The following is a 17162-nucleotide window of genomic DNA, read 5'->3' as shown; positions in this document are numbered from 1 at the left end:
GCTTGGCCATCGGAGCTCCTGGCTGCTGGCGTCCTGGTGCTTTCTGGCACCGCCGTGACCTCAGAGCCACGGGCGGACGCCCCGCTTCCCCTGTCAGCCACGTGGTCCCCGTCTCGCTCTGTCTGGCTGCGCTGTCCCCTTTCCCACGCAAACTCTACAGCGTGCCCGGGTCCCTGCAGCTCTGGGGAGGCCTGCGGAGGAAGAGGGCCTAGCAGAGCCGAGGCCCGACGGCCGTGGTTTCCTTGGCCTCACTGCACGGGCCCCCCAGTCACCTCCCCGGTGACCCCTGCCCTCGGTGAAGCCCTCCCCGGCCCAGGCGGCGCTGCCCTGACAGGTCAGCACCCTCCCTCGACCGGGCTCCCGGGGGGCGTGCCAGCAGCAACACAGAGTCTGCCCCGGGCTCCGGGGGGAGGATTTCGCCAAGTGCAGCAAAAGGAAAGCCTGGTTTGTGGGGAAACCCGGCCTCCAAAGCCACCCACCATCCTTCTGGAGGCTCCCTGTCAGTGCAGCTGCTACTGGGGCCGACGACAGCGGCACGGTGTGGTCCTCTGCGTGGGGCGCTCGGTGGCCGAGACGCCCGGAGGAAGCCGTTCTTTATCCGCCTCCCAGTCAATTCGCAGCCAGAAAGAGAAGGCAGCCCCGAGCAGGGGCGGCCTGCCCGCCGAGCAAATTGCCCATTGCGCTTATTGTAAATTCCAGCATCTTCCACTCTCCCTGCGTAAACTCTGATTTATGAGGGCCAGGATGCAGACAGACAGCTTGTGATTGGATGTACTGCTCTCTTGTAGAGAATTTACTTCAGATCAACAGAAAATTATTTCTGAAGCTCCTGCGGCCGTTCGTCTCCGTTAGGCGGCATCCGGAGCAGGTAGGAGGCCCGCTGAAGGCGCCGGGCGCCGGAGGGGCGGCCCCTCCTGCCTCCTCTCGCGGCTGGAGCAGGTGAAACGCCCCCGGGCCGGAGCCGCCAGGCACAGCCGAGCTTTCCCGCGCCCTTCCTGAGCAGATGAGTGTCGTTCGGTTTCGTTTGCATCCGCAAGGGTCGTGGCCCACCCGGCGACCAGGTGTGATGCTGACGGACTCCAACAAGGCCCCCCCACTGAGGACTCCAATCGGGTTTGGGCTCCAGGTTGCCATGACGAACAACATGTCGTATTTCCATGAAGTTTGACGAAGGACAGCTTTGAAACGGATAAAACTGTCTGAACTGCCAAGCCCGTAGCATTTCGCGACGCCTCCTGCTATATGTTCAGGGAAGACGCGGCCATCAGACTGCTCAGAGACGTGCCAGGTGGAGCCAGGGTCAGGGCTTCGGCGACAGGGCCGTGCACGGGCGGGGGGGCGGGGGGGCTCTGTGGGGAAGCACGCAGCCCCGGGCCAGCCATAGAAACCCTTGGCCGCTCCCAGCAAGCCCACGGACCTCTCTGCCCCTTAGTTTTCCCCACCGTAAAGGGGGTAGCGACGGCTCTGACCCGGAAGGTCCGCTGTGAGGATTAGATGAACTGATGTGCTCAGGACGCCTCCGAACACCAGGAACTGTGTGTTTGAAGCCAGTAATTTGATTTTTAATCGTACAATTAGATCCAAATTCCGAACTGACAAAATGAAAAGAACGGGTTGGCCTGGCGCGCTGAAAAGGAGGGAGGCAGGATGTGGGGCGGGAGGTGAGGAGAGAGAGTCTGGGGTGTAGGGGGAGCAGGGCAGCCGGGTGGGGCGTCACCTGTGGGGCCCTGTGCAGGGGAGACTAGCGGGAGGCGGGCAGGCAGCCCACAGCCCAGATGGGTGTAGCGGAGCACAGGGGCCCGGGCGGAGGTGATGTACGCAGAGGCACCCAGCGGCCAGTGGCCGGGACCCCTTGCTGCCCTCCTGCCCCGGGTGCCTGATCGGCACCGCCCAGCTGGGAGGCCTGGTGTCTGTGCCCCGGAGCCCCCGGGCTGTGGGACTGCAGACAGGCAGCAGCTTCTGACATTAATTTTTTTTTTCGAAATATTAAAGTCCCAAGATGCTCTCTAAATTCTTATTTACCTGCAAGCACGAGTTTCTAACTATATTTATTGCCTTCATCAGAATGAGCTTTAAGACTCCTCTCAGTGCTTTGGTGTCCCGAGTTTATTGACTGGAAAGACAGAAGAGCAAGCATTTTCGGTGGTTCCCCTCCCCGGGGGGCCCGGGAGCGCTCTCCATCACTGTCTCCCTCTTCAGGAGCCGCTCTTAAGGGTCCCTAATCACATAAACTCCCCTCCACGGGGGGCCGATTCAGGATCTTGCTGAGGCTTTGTTTCCCTGAGCCTAAAATCACGGTGGAATCCAAGGCTGACTAAACTGTAATCTGGAGCCCCCCGCCGGCCCCCGCCCCAGACGGAACGGCGTCCAGGGGAAGGAGAAATTTCGCCAGGAAAACGGGAGGCTCAGAAGGTGGGGAGCAGTAGAAGTGGCGCCCGGGCCCAGAGGAACTTTTTAGGCAAAGCACTTTGTGCAGGAGAGAGCGTCGATCAATCATTTCATGAGGGAGAAAGTGGCAGTGTTTCCACAAATTAGTTGCAACCCAGGAGCTAGCTCCTGATTTAGAGCAGGGTATAATGAAAATACCAGCCTACGAAAATGGAAATATTGATGAAACGCATCCACGTTTTGACAAGAGTTGAAATCAGGCGCAGCAGGCTGGCGGCCATCACTCTTGTCTCCGCCACCCACCCAGCTCGGGGGCTGAGGTCGCCAAACCCAGGCAGCCCTCTGGGTCTCGGCGGGGGAGGGGGGGGCAGGCGGGGACAGTACTGTGGGCCCGGGGCGAGGGGGGGGGCGCTGGGCCGCAGAAGAAGGGGCCCGACTCGGAGTTGGGTTTGGGCAGGCTGCGCGTCCTCCCGGCCCCCCGTGCTGTGGCGGATGTTCAGACACAGCGCATCTGGCGCGCCCTTGGCTCCCGGGAGGCCCGGCTAACTCTGTTCTTGCTCCTAGGCTACCAGGTCTCCTGGGAGGTATACGGCAGGAACGGCTCCCGGCTCACCCACACCCTCAACAGCACGACTCACGAATACAAAATCCAAGGACTGTCCTCGCTCACCACCTACACCATCGACGTGGCTGCCGTCACCGCGGCGGGGGCCGGCCTGGCGACCTCGTCCACCATTTCTTCCGGAGTGCCGCCAGGTCAGTAGAGCCCAGCTGCCGCTCGTCTGAGGACGTTGCCCTCAGAGAACGCCGACGCCCGGGGCTGAAGGCAGCTCCGTGTCCCGGCCGCCGGGGACCTTCAAGAGAGGAGTGTCCGCTTCCTGCCGGCGGTGGGGTGGGAAGCGGGCCCTGTGGCCTGAGTCAGCCCCGTCTGCCAGCACCTGCTGTCGGGTGGGGGGGATCCCGCCCCGGGGAGCGAGCTGGCCGCGGAGTGCGGCCCTCCAGGGAGACGGTAGTCGGGGCCTGCAGGGAAGACGGTGAGAGATGTGGGTGTGGAAACCGAGAACAGGAAGCATGAAACTTCATTCCCCGAACTACACAATGGAGACTTGGGTGGAGATAAGAAGAAGGAGTTGGAGGTGGCGGCAGGGGAGGAAAGATCTTGCAGACAGAGGGAGAGGCAGACGCGTCCCCAGGCGCCGGGGACTCAATTATCTTCCCGAACATGCAGCACGCTTGCTCCAGCCTTGGAGAATGGCACTCAACTCTTTTCTCTCTAATCTTAAAGTTTCTGTTTAAAATACATGTTTTTCCTGGGAATTCACAAACACAAGTGAACGCGGGAAAGTGCTGTGGGCTCTCGGTTCGACTGTAATTCCAGCTGTCAGTCTCTGGCCACTCACAAGATGCCAGTTTGCCTCGTGTTGGCTGGTCTTCGAGGGTTAGGCCCTGAAGCCCCCTCTGAAGTCTGCACGTCCCCTCGTCGTGCCCTCCGCCTCCCTCTGCCTCCCACTCCGTGTTCACACCCAGCCGCTTTCTTGGAAGGGGGACGCGCAATCTGGAAGGGACGCAAAGCAAATAAAATGGATAGAGTGAAAAAAGAAATCCGCCCAGGAAAGAGCGCATTCTCCTCACAGGGGCCACGCTCACGAGAGAGCTCGGCAGCCGCCACTCCCAGTTGGGTGCGATGAAGGAGGAGGGCACGGTGTCTCCTCTCCTCTGAGCAGCGTGACCTCGTAGGACGCTCTCTAGAGGCCAGTGGCCACCCGCTCTGCCAGCTGGGCAGGTGTCCCCAAGCCAGTCTCTGTCCCCAGATACATGATCACTGCACCCTCTCTCCGAGCTGGCGGGTCGGCGCGGCCACCCACAGCGTATCCCAGGGACTTTTGGGGCCCGCGGATGCGGGGCGGGACTGGAGGATCTGCCTCTGCAGCAGGTGCTCAGGTGGTCGGGGACCGCGCTTCCAGGCGTCTCTTAAAGGCGTTTACAAAATGAGTTTGCTTTTTGAAAGACAGCAGTCTTTGACTGCCAGAAAGATTCGTTTCTTCGCCATCAACAGCCCGTTCCCACAGCACACGTTTAAGATACTGTTAACGCCCTAATAACCAGCGATGATGGCGGGACGCTGGATGTGTGAGAATTGTCTCACGCTCAGCGACGGACGGCGACTTGGGGAGCATCACCACGTGTAACCAGGTCCCCCTGGGTCGGCTCGGGCACCTTACGGACCTCCGGAGGCACCACGGAGAGAGAACTCGCAGGGAGAGGGCCCCGCTGTGCCAGTTAACCTTGGTGAACTCACCTGCCGCTGGACACGGGTCCAGGGCCTGGAGATCTGTCTGGAAGCAAACTCACACCCACCGTCACATCACGCTGGAGGACTGTGCTCCGCTTCATGCACTTCAAGCTCACAGCCACTAAATGTCTGGAGCACCACGTAAAGAGTCCAGCGAGCTGAGAAATACAAAGACAAGAGTCACTTGTCCTTCGATTTAAACACTTCCTGCTTCAGAGTCATGAAACTAGACGCGGAAAGGACCCTTGAGGTCCTGAGGACCCTGCCTGTGCCAGTGCTGTCCTGACCGCTCACACGGCCTTACCGTCCCCATGCTCGTCCCGGTTTGCAGCCCCCTGCCCCCTCCCCGCCGGCGCGACATGTTCCTCGGACACGGCGCGGGCTGCCCACCGCCTCTGCTGCCTGCACGGCGTCCTTGTCGGCTTCACCCCATCCCCCCATCCTCCCCGTTTGTGCTGCCAAGATAAGAGCCCATATTTCAGACTCACGGTATCCCGCTTCTGAGCGGGACCGGCTCTCTGGGGGAGCAGCCTGCCCGAGGGTCTCCACTCGGTGAGTAGGCCGAAGACCCACGTCACCTCAGGGTGGGAGTGTGTCTCCCCCCCCCCCCATTTCGTTGCCGGAGCAACTGAACTCAGGCAGAGTGGGGAGAGCCTTGCGTTTTCACCCGAATGTGGTTGTCTTGGAAACCGGACCCGGGAGCCTAAGGTTCAGGACCCCGCGCACCTGGCAGTGATACACGGCACCTGCTGTCTTCCGCCCGCCCTGCTCCGCTTGCCCCGGCTTCATGGTCCTCACCAGAGAGACGGTGGGTGTTTGGTCTCTGTGCTCTTTCTGGGGCCAGGAAAAATGACATCCGCTCACGCTTACTTCCCTCAGCCTGTAGCTGTTAATTACCGGCTGTGCACAGACACGAGTAAGTCCCACCTTCCGAGTTTATCGTCTGGGGCCGCGTGTGTCCTCGCCCCGCTGCAGAGGCCGTGGGGCCTGATGGGCGGCCCTAGGAAAGTAAGGATCGTGCTGGGGTCACGTCCCGGGGAAGCAGTGCCTCTCGCTTAGGGGTATTGAAAGCAAATCTGGGCGTCTTGAGACCGTGTCCTTGCTGACACATTTGATGCGTTTCCTAAGCTCTCAGAACCTCGCCTCTCCATGTTTTCTGTCCTTTCTGTCTAGAGCTCCCTGGTGCCCCGTCCAACCTGGTCATTTCCAACATCAGCCCCCGCTCAGCCACACTTCAGTTCCGCCCCGGCTACGACGGGAAGACGTCCATCTCCAGGTGGATCGTAGAGGGACAGGTACGCGCTCGCGGAAGCGGACGGAGGGCTTTCCAGAGAGCCACACGGGGGCCTGCGTGTGGCGGTGGGAGACTCTGAAGAATGACCGGTCAGTAGTGCGGTGACCCTCGGGACAGCGGTTGGGGAGGTGGTCGTGTTTGCAGGACAAGAGACTGGAGACGACAGGCTGCTGGGGGCAGGATGTGGACGGACACAGGAGATAGGGACGTGAGCCTGTGGGCCACGGAAGGAGTGATTGCCAGTGCTCACATTCAAGTTTTGGCTCCAAATAGGTACCCAATTGGATAGCTTCCTTGATTTATTTCTTTTTAATTCCATGTAACAATTAGCCACCAAATGTACGCGTGCGTGAATACGTGCCGTGAGGACAGCATGCTTGTCCCAGGCAGTAAAACGAAAAGGAGGGGTTTCTGTCTTGGGAGAAAGATGCTCAGGGTGCTGGGAAAGGAATGTGCACATCGCAGTGGAGGACCCAGCAGGGAGGCCTGAGGGCAGGTCACACGGGGTCCCGGAGACGGGGTAGTGCCACACAGGCCACGGTTCCATGTCCCAGCAAGAACAGGAGGTAAAAAGCTAAAGAGACAAGTGATGGGAACAGCAACGTCTCCGGACCATTCTTGTCTGCAGGAAAGTCCCAGCGACACTCATAGCTGTGCTTCTGCCCTCTTGCGAGATAAGTCACTCCTGCAAATTGGCCGTCGATCAGGGAACAGATTCTATTCAGATCCTCAAAGCTTTCACTAAGCAACTATTTCCGAAAACCTCTGCAGGATTCTGGAAGCCCAAACCTGCTCGTTGGGACTCATTGATAAATGAGACCACAACAATTATTTCCTTAGGAAAAAAAGTCCCCCCCCCCCCCCACGTCAAGTTGAAAATAGCAGGTCCCCAGTGAAGGGGAATCAAGATGATGAAAGCGAACTTTAAAACACGTAGAAGAAATTATGGGAGAAAATCACTCTATCTCATGAAAACCAATTCTAGGTCTCAAGGTCCCTCAGAAATAGCTGGGCAAGGCCTGCGGGAGCACGTGGTGCCCTCTGTATCACTGCCCACGGGAGGGCTGCACCCCGGGATGCCACGGATGCAGGTCTCCCAGCTTTAGGCCTGCGCGTGAGGCTCGGCGGGGCCACAGGGATGTGGTGGCTCACCGGACGGAGGCTTCGCTTCATGCCTCTGGGGCCAGCGGGGATCACAGTGCTCTGTCCATATTCTGTCTACCAGAATTCAGTCGCATGGCTCCAGTTTAACGTGAGGGGGTCTGGGACGGCTCTCAGTGTGCCCGAGAGGAGGAAACGATGTGGTGGACACGGAGCAGTTTCTCTGCCACAGGACATTTGCTCAGTACTGCTGTCCCACGACCACATCTTTAATTTTAACATAAAAAATTTTAAACATACCGGAGAGGAAAGACGGTAACACAGTGAACTCCCATATACCCATGACCTAGACTCATCTGTTCTATTACCTAGATTCATGTAGTCCCCCTCTTTATTGTTGCTGAGCTGTTTTTTTTTTAATGCTTTTATGTCATAAAATGCAGCTATGAAAAATAATGGTAAAGATTACGTTTGTTGACTTACTGACATAGAAAGGTGTTCCCGTACATATTATTAAATGCAAACGAGCAGATCAAAGGTAGTAGGAGTTGTATTATGTGAAGTCATTTATGCAGAATTATGTGGTCATGTTTGTGTATGGAATGGTAATGTTCGCAGCTAATCTGGTTAGGCAGTTTGACTTCTTTATATACCCATAGATACACATATACGTAATTACACACACACACACACACACACATCTATCCATTATCATCACTCCCCCCCCAGTTTCATTGGGATGTAATTAGCATATGTCACTGTCTGAGTTTAAGGTGTACAATGTGCTGATTTGATTCAGCCACAGCGTTTTAAAGCAAGCTCAGACCACACACCGTTTCCCCGCCAGATTTCTAGCACATGTCTCTAAAGTGTAGGTGCGTGTAACTATTATGTGGATGAATTTCATGAACATGATGTTGAGCAAAGGAAGCCAGACTTGTGTTTCGAGTGTATACTGTTTGATTCCACATATGTAAAGTTCCAGAACAAGAAGAAGTACTTTTTGGGATTGGAATCCCGGCTCCCCTTGGAGTCTTACAGTTCCATTGGGGGACAGCAGGGCTGGAGCCCCCATAATGCTGCTGGTGTTGCTCGGTCTGGAGTTGGGCTCTATACACGTGTGTTCATCTTGTGTGTGCGCCCGTGCTTGGTGCACTTGTGTGCATGTCTGTATTTCCTTTGATAAAAACTTTACATTAAAATGTGGATACTTGCGCCTGGGTGGCTCAGTCAGTTAAGCATCCGATTCTTGATTTTTGGCTCAGGTCATGATCTCATGGTCATGAGATCGAGCCCCACATTGGGCTCTTTGCTGACAGCATGGAGCCTGCTTGGGATTCTCTCTCTCCCTCTCTCTCTGCCAGGAGCTCTTGCAAGCTTATTCGTGCGCGCTCTCTCTCTCTCTCTCTCAAAATAAATAAATAAACTTAAAAAAATAAAGCCTTTATAAAAATAAAAGTAAAACATAGATACTTTCAGTATTATAATTCGGTTATCACACCTGATAAGGTTAATTAAAAATTCCTCATTATCATCTAATAATCAGTCCACGTTCAAATTTCCCAAGAATATCTTTTTACTATGGTTTTGATGAAAAACAAGATCCACACAGACTTGACAGTATGCATTTGGTTGTCATGACTCTTAAATTGTTTAAAGAAATTTCTTAATAGTTTTATCAGGCTTTAATTGGCATACAATAAACTGGATATTTCTAGACCGTACCGTTTGGCAAGTTTTGACTTAGTTGTACGTATTCTTCTGAATACGAAACCCTCACCGTGGTCAAGTTGATGAGCAAACCCATGACCCCTAGAGGTTTCTGTGCGCCCTTTATGACCCCCGGCACTCTTCCCCCTCCCCCCTGCACATCCCCAGCAAGGGTGAGTCTGCCTTCTGTCTCTGTAGGTTTGGACCCTTCATCTAGAGCCCTCCTGTGGTACCATGCCAGTGCCTCGTGGACGAGTCCCAGGCAGCTGTCGCCTGGGTGTCCCACGCTGGAGGGACACGCTTCACCTCCCTGTGCTGTCACTTGTTCCTTGGCCCCATGTCTCCTGCACACTGGAAGTTCACCCCAAAACCCTGGCCAGCATATCCTCGGGGATGCATTCCAACACCCCCAATGGACCCCTGGAACCGGGGCAGTGCCGACCCCTGTATATGTTGTGTTTTTCCCTAGATGTACATGCTTACAATGAAGTCTGATTTATAAATTAGGTGCAGTCAGACACGAACAACAGTAACAGTAAAATAGAACAATTATAACAATTCATTGAAGGAAAAGTCATGTGAATGTGGACTGTCTCCCAAAACACTTGACCGCACCAACCCACCTCCCCCCGCCCCCCCCCCCGCCACTCTGGGTGGTCACAGGAGGTGTAAGATGCCCCAGGACCGGATGGAAGCAGGAATGACGGTGTCTGTGACGTGTGTCAGTCAGGGGGAGGGTCACCCGCCTCTGGACCAGGCGAAACCGTGGACGAGGGCAGACTGCTGTGGATTCCCCCTTGTGCGGCCGGTCACCTCACATGGCAGCCGGGACACACAGTGGCCCCCGTCCCGCCCTCGGGGACACCAGACTGACGGGCAGCCTGTCCCTGTGCTTGTGCATCCCTGTCAGCCTCCTAGTTAGCAGTCTCAGCCGTCGAGGGTCTGCCCTGAAATCAGTATTCCCTTAAGATCTTTAGCGGTTTTCTCTCATCTGAAAAGAAGCACGACCCTTGTCCGTCCCTCAGGCAGGTCTGTCACCCTGAATGCAGGATAAGTGCCGAGTCCTCTTCCTGAACCCAGTCTCAGTAAGGGACTGGTCCCCCGCTTACTCCCAGTGTGAAACACATCTTTCTCCCTCGTCCCTCCTTTCCTCTTCCCCCTCCCCCTCACTCCTCCCGTCTTCCCTCTTTCTTCCTCCCTTCCTTCTCCCTCCCTCCCCCCTCCTTTCTCCTCCCTCTCTACTCCCCCTCCCCTCTTTCCCACTCCTCCTCCCTCCTTCCCTCCACCCTCCTTCCTCCTCCCTCCCCTTTCCTCCCTCCTTCCCTTCCTCCCTTCCTTCCCCCTGCTGTCACTTTTCCTGAATTATCAATATGAAAGCATAATTTTTAAAACTGTATTCCGTGCGCTTTCAGTCGCCTTCAGCCCTTATTCTTCTTGAACCTAAACTTGACGCATCTTGGCCAGTGGGCAGCCCTTCCTGTTCTGAGCTTCCTCACCTGGAGATCCCAGTCCTTGATGGTATTGTACAGCAGGATGTCCCGGGATCGTCTTGTGCCTTCCTTACGCACAGCTCCAGCTCAGGTGGAGTCATCCCTACCTGGTTTCCTTTAGGGTCAGATGGCGTTTATAGACGAGAGTCTGGGCACCGAGGGTGGGAGAGGGGTGCTCATTGCCTCCAGCTGGGCATTCTGGGTCTTTTCAGGGTACAGAGAAAGGAAGCATTATGAGTTCATACTGGTATTTCCACTTCAAATGTAAGATTGCTTTAACTTTGAATTTACACTTGAAATAGCTTTCTTATAAAATTGTTTTTAGAAAAATTAGCATCATTACTTACTTTCTTTATCCTACTATTGTATAAAGAGTTTCAAAAATAGAATTTCAACAGTACGACTCCCAATAAGAGTCCCGAATGCAGTTGAAGTATTTGTCCTTGGACAGGATTATGCTACAACAGATTACAGTCAAAATTCTGAATTCTAAGTTATTTTCCCTGTTTGGTCGAGTCATCAACTTAATACAAAACTAGGTTCACTCATTTCAAGGTCTGGTTTGGCTTTGTTCTTTTTGCTTCAATATTTTCTTTAAATTTTCTTTAAAAATCATTTTCTAAAAAATCTGCTAACACACTGTAAGTTCGATTTTATTTTTGAACGTGTAACTCATTTGCAAGAGCTCAGAGTCAAAACCATAAAAAAGGTATATTCGGAGAAATGTACGTTCCTCTTTCTGTCCCCCCAAAACCCCATATTAGGTTTTCGGTTTATCCTTTTCTGTTTTCCACAACATAAGCAGCTACACGCGTTTGTGCCCCACCCTCTTACTCCGATCGCAGCAGGCTGCACGCCGCTCTGTCCCCCTAACAGCAGGTCCGGGAGGCCGCGTGCACCGTCGGGCCTTGGCGCAGACGCAGCTGTCCCCGGTGCCGGTGTGCCAGCGCTGGCTGACTCCGCCGGCGGGGCCCTCCCTTTTCTGCCCTAAGCGATGACCAAAACCCACGCGCTCTGTCACGGTTCCGTGGGCCAGAGGTCCAGTGTGGGTTTCCTGTGCTAAAATCAGCATGTCGGCAAGGCTCCGTCCCTGTCCAGAGGCTCCAGAGGAGGATCCGTGTCCTTCCGGTTCAGGGGTTTTCAGAATCCACCTCCTCGTGGTCCTAGAACCCAGCTGACCGTCACCACCCCCGGCTTCCAGCGGCCACCGTGTTCCTGGGCCCGAGGCCCCCCTTCCTGCACCTTCCCAGCCAACCGTGACCGGTCCAGGCTCTCTCGTTCCTCGACTCCTCCTCCTCCTCCTCCCATCTCCTGACTGTGACCACCCTCCTGTCCCCCTCTGCCACTTGTAAGTCCTCGGGTGAATAGACTAGACCCATTCAGATAATCCAGGATAATCTCCCTATTTCAAGGTTCTTAACCTTAATCACATCCGCAGAGTCCCTTTCGCCCGGTCAGGTAACATACGCACAGGTCCCAGGAATGACGGTGTGGGATTCCCCGGGGTGGGGGTGTTATTCTGCACTAAGGTGGTCTTCAGCCTTTTGCACAATCATCTTGAATTTTGGGGGTGGATTCCTGGGAGCAGACTTACTACATCAGACAGTGACTGTCTGTGTAAATTTTCTGGACATTAGCAAATCGCCACATTTTGTTGGGACATTTTGTACTCCCATCAGCTGTGTATATAAATTTTCACCATGCCAAAAAAAAAAAGAAAAGAAAAGAAAAAACCGCGTCTAATTTATCAATCATTTTTTGCATGCTTTTGCGTTGTCAGTCAGAGAAGGGTCTTCCCCACCCTCTGGGGATAAAGGACCTCACCTCGCTTTCTGCCGCCACTGTCCGACTTGCTCTTTCGCGTTTAGCTCCCCAAGCGCTTGGAATTTGTCCTTATGTGTGGAGTGAGGTATGAATCCATTTTTATAATTTTGCAAATAACTCTGTGATTATCTCAAAGCCGTTTAATAAAAAGTGCCCGTGATTTTTTTTTTTCCTCCTCCTGATTTGTAATATTAAATTCCCATATGCGCTTGGGTTCATTTCTGAACTTTTTATTCTCTTAGTCTGGCTACTCATGCAGTAATCCCACATTCTTTAATTATAGAGGCTTTAAAATGCGTTTTCGTATCTGATAAGGTCTTCCTGACCCCCGCCACTGCACACGCACCGCTTGACTTGTTTCGGATCTTTCTGGCTACTCTTGTCGATGGTGAGTCCTCCGTCCAGGAGCATGATACGTCTTTCCATTTGTTTAAATCTACTTTTCTCGGCTGTGTTCTCCTTGGCAAAAGCCCTGGGCTCTCTATTCCTACCTTCGCTCTGCTCTGAAAAAGGCAGGAAAATCGAGGGCAGTGAGTGCACCTGAAAACAGCGGTGGAAAGAGTATGGGCTTTGCATCAGGCAGACCTGACGCCCCCCTTTTCCTCACCCTCTCTCCCTGCTCTGTGATCCTGGACGTATTTCTTAAGTTCTTTGTGAGCCTTAATCTCATCTGTGAAATGAGGACAGTAGTACTATTCACAAGATCGCCCTGAGGATTAATTAATGTGTGTGTAATTTTAATTACATTTTTTGACATTCTGCTGGCCTGTAGAATCACAATTGATTTTTGAATATTTTTCTTCTTTTAATGACTGGCTCTAAGCCGCCAGTCTGCCTTATGGCCAGAAACTTTTGAGAATTCTCTTCTTACTTTATTAATTCTATTCCAGTTTTCTACAGAGAAGTCCTATCATCTGTTCAAAGCAACAGCTTTGTTTCTTCTTTAGAAATCTTTATCTCCTTCATTTCTCGTTTTTTTGTTTCTTTTAATGTACTTAATCTATTGTCTTGATGCGGGGGAGGGGAGCTCCTCCCGTAGTGTATTGAACTGGAGCAGTGATAGAACAACGTTTATATTATTACTACCTTTCAAGAAATTCTGTTAAGGTGTTATCAATTACGACGTGAAAACATTTACGGTTGGTCAGTCATCCCTTTTTATAGCTAGCTGTATTGCATTGAAACCGTTCTGTTCTAAACCTGGTTTGCTAGGAGTTGTTTCCTGGTACTTTAGGATTTTAAAAAAATCATTAAGAAGTTTATTTTTATCAAAATATTATTTTGCACCTGTTGAGTCATTTGAGGTTTTTCCTCTGTCGTCTGTCGGTAACAATGTGTGCTGATAGTCTAATGTTCAACCATTCCAGCTTTGGGATAAACACGACTTGATCACGGTTTCTCTTCCGTTTGGTTTAGTCCGGAGCCAGGATTTTTTGTATTCTTGTTCTTAAGTGAACCTGGCCTTTTCTGGTGGTTGGTTTGGCTTTTAAGATCAATAGTTTATTTTCTCCACAGTTTTCACAAAGACTGGATTGCCCTTCAGAGATGTGAGAGGCAGGGCTGCTGACTCTGAACTTGGGCGTAGACCAGAGCCTCAGGGGTGTCTTCCCAAGGCCCTCTTGGTTTCCCAGTCCTGGCTGAGCCTTAGCGAGTGGAGTGTGGGGCGGGGAGGGGATTGCTATGTGAGTGATAACTTCCCGGGTGGAGCGGTGGATTAAAAACTACAGGGACCGCAGGGACCACCGCAGGGACCCTGGGCGCTGGGCTCCAAAGGGGACACAGTGATTCATCCTCTCCATGTCTCCTCCCAGGGCAGCATGGTCTGGGCAGGCTCTGTGCCTTTCCGCAGGGGTCGTGCTCCCCCAGGTCGGTCTGAGAGCATCCCATGTGGCAAAGGTGGACTCCCCGGGTGTGCGCCCTGGGCTGCTGTGCTCCTCGCTGGCTCGGTTTGTAGCTGTCGGTTAAAAGCTTTAGCTGGAGTTCGAGATTGCCCTGAAGTTCGTATTTGCCATTCGCCTCGAAAGTATTGCAGCACTACTAAAAAATTGTAAGAGTACCACAGAGAGCTCCCTTCACTCGGAGACCCCATACAAGTTCAGTCCGTTGTCCCAACATGTCCTCGGTGGGAAAGGATCTAGCCCAGGATGACACTCTGCCCCCGGCTGTCACACAGTCTCCAGTCTCCCTCAACCTGGGTTAGTTCCTCAGCCAGTCCTTGATGTTCATGACCTTAGCAGTGTCAGAGGTTACAGGCCATTCATTTCCTACAATACCCTTCAATTCGAGTTTGTAAATTTCTTTAGGATTAGAGTCAGGTTATCCATTTTTGGTCAGATAGTCGCAGAAGTGGTGCTGGGTTCTTCCCACTGCGTCCTGTTGGGTTTAATAAGACATTGATAGGCCCCATGACTGGTGGAGTTAATTTAGCTCACACGATTAAAATGGGGTCAGCCGGCTTTCTCCACGTAGAGCCGCTTTCCTCCTCTTCACAGTGAGTAAGTGTTCTGTTTGGAGGTGTTTAGAGATTCTGTGAAAATCTCATTCCCCTTCCTGCTCATATCTACTGGTTTTGTCATCCACTGAAATTTCTTGCCTGAATTAATTAGTACAATGAGGGCACCAAATAGTGACTTTTCTAATTCAGTAATTTCTTCTCCATTTATTGATTGGACTTTTTACTGTAGGAGACAGTTTTTCTCTCCTCATTTATTTATTCATTCAGTTGTTTACATCAGAATGGATTCGTGGATTCCTACTTTACTTAACAGATTGTAATCTGCTGTCGTTGCTAACGTTGGTCGGTGCCCCGGCTCTCCCGCACTGGCGGGGGGAGGCCCTCCCCCCTGGTTTTCATGTTCTCCCCATAAGCTCCCGCCCCTCAAAGTACACCCTTGCTTTTTGGCAAAACTAGGTGTTCTAGGTTCATCGTACTATTTCCTCTTTGTTTTCAGCCCTTTCTCCAAGGAACCTTGGGGCCTTTCAGTGGAGAGTGGTATTTAGAAACCAAGATCTGGGCACCACGTGGGCTCACTGCCACTGGCTGTCACTGTGTCCAGGCCTCCTCAGTGCCCAGAGCTAGGAAATGCACATGCTCAGGTGCACACACACCTACACCTCAGTCTATTTCTGCGTCTGTCTGTATATGCTGAAAATCACTAGTTCTCACCAGCACCTCCAAATACAGTTTAGAGCCCCCTGTGTATTCAGGCCGCCCCTTTCCACATGGACACTAGCCCTTCTTTGGCTCCCACTAACTTCAGTTATTTACTGATTTGCCAAATCCCCCTAGATGTGGGCCTTCCTCCCAACCGAGTCGGTTGCCAGCTGCCTCGATGTAGGTCCTGACCCCCCTCCCCCCCACCAGCTGCCTTTAAAATTGTAACATGCGAAGGTAAGTTATCAAAATCTAAAGTTAGCCATTATCTCCGTCTTCCTCCAGGTGGTACAGGGTTCTAAAATTCCTTCACTCTGAGCCAGTTGTACTTGTTATTATGTCCAGTATTTCACGTCCACCATGTTTTTCTGTATCCCTAAAGGCTGTAATTATTATGAGCGTCTCCTCCCACAGACAGCACTTGCTTAGATTTTGTGATGGGTTTGGCCACAGCTACATGTCACATTGACGTGGGCCTCAAGATACGTCCCTTGCTCCCCGAGCGCTTGGCCGGGCATCTAAGAAGACAGCTTTTGTGCCGTATCCAGCCCTGCTCTGGCTTTGGGGGTGGGAGGCTAACCTTAAAGGTTATCTAGTCTGCCATACTGCTCGAACGGGAAGTTCTGACAAATATTCTCTCTAAGCTGTCTTAAAATTAACTCAGCAAGCCTAACAATTCTGGTAGTGGTACAGATGGTTGAAACTTGAAAACCAAAAGAGAATTTTTCCCCCTAAAGTGCATTATCTGAACTGCTTGTGTTTCAGTGTTCCTAAACTGTAAACATTCATCTGTATAAAGAAACCTCGTTCCGAACCCCAGAAGGTAAAGATTAAAGACTTTTCCTGGGCTTCTTAGGACAGAAGACAAGCGATGAGCATTTTACCGCTCTGTGCGCTGGGAGCCCCACATTGCTTCTGTCACAGAGCCGGCGTGCCCTTCTCTAGTGACCACTTGGCCACGTGAAGAAGATGCCCTTTTCCTCAAACACCTGGATTGACTCCATCAACAGACCGCTACCAAGCTTTATGTCATACTAATCCAGTTTGGGCTGAACGCATTGGACTGGTTCCAAACATACACTGAGTTATCCCAAGAAAATTTCATAATGGTGCGGCAAAGGTTAGCATGAATATCCTTTTTTTTTTTTTTTTTTTTTGGCCAAACCAATCCTACTTTTATTTGCGACCCTTTCCTACTAACCTCGGAGGCATATAGCAGAGGGTGTGCCTTGAAAAGTGAACCGATGAGCATCTCCTTAAATGCCTTGGCAGGCACTTCACCGCTAGGCCAGGGTGCAGTTTTCTGGGAGCTCCAGGCAGAACATACTCCACTCCACCCACATCACCTGCTAACACTCGCACGGCCCCTCCAGGGGAAGAGCAGGTCTGCAGCCCCTCCTCTCGCTCTCAGGGCCAGGACTCTGGCCACGAGATCTTTCCAGAAACCCCATCCTGACCCTCTCCTCGTGCCACCCTGGGCATTCACCACCTTTCACGGATCACCTCCGACTCACCCCCCAGGAAAGGCCATGGACAAGTTCGCCAAGAATACGTGGTGCCCAGATGAAATGGTCGGTGACCTGAGGACAAATGGCACAGGCTTGGGGGTCAGAGAGCCTGGACCTTGAATCCTAGCTCTACCCATCCCAGCCGGTGGCTGCAGGCAGGCCACCCAGCGCTGGCTCTTTGTCTGTAGAACAGATATTCCTACCCATCTTGAGGTGTTGCTAGAGAATTCGAACGCTTTGTCATACTTACTTCTCTAAGACACACGTGCCTCTGCTCTCTAGGCAAGAGGCACTTTACAAATGAAATCTCTTCCGGGTACCTGCCAGCCTGCAGGCGTGTCCCTGACCTGTGCCCCTGACTTTCGTCTGTACTGCCCGCCCATGTGGTGTTCCCTCCACG

The 17162-nt window shown here is 52.6% G+C and overlaps 1 protein-coding gene across 2 annotated transcripts in view; it reads left to right on the top strand.

Moving 5' to 3' along the window:
• Window positions 1-17162, top strand: part of LOC115503970 (protein sidekick-1) — a 157966-nt gene that overhangs the window by 12772 nt on the left and 128032 nt on the right. Inside the window, exons 5-6 of one of the 2 annotated variants that reach the window (XM_030300555.1) lie at window positions 2953-3144; window positions 5855-5976. In XM_030300555.1, coding sequence (XP_030156415.1) covers window positions 2953-3144; window positions 5855-5976 — 314 coding nt within the window. Of the gene's footprint in view, window positions 1-2952; window positions 3145-5253; window positions 5490-5854; window positions 5977-17162 lie in introns of those variants that run through there. The other variant, XM_030300556.1, reaches the window with a different exon arrangement.

The sequence above is a fragment of the Lynx canadensis genome, chromosome E3, assembly GCF_007474595.2.
Source record: "Lynx canadensis isolate LIC74 chromosome E3, mLynCan4.pri.v2, whole genome shotgun sequence".
Classification (NCBI taxonomy): Eukaryota; Metazoa; Chordata; class Mammalia; order Carnivora; family Felidae; genus Lynx; species Lynx canadensis.
The sequence above is the reverse complement of the archived record's forward strand: the minus strand, read 5'-3'. Positions and strand labels throughout refer to the sequence as shown.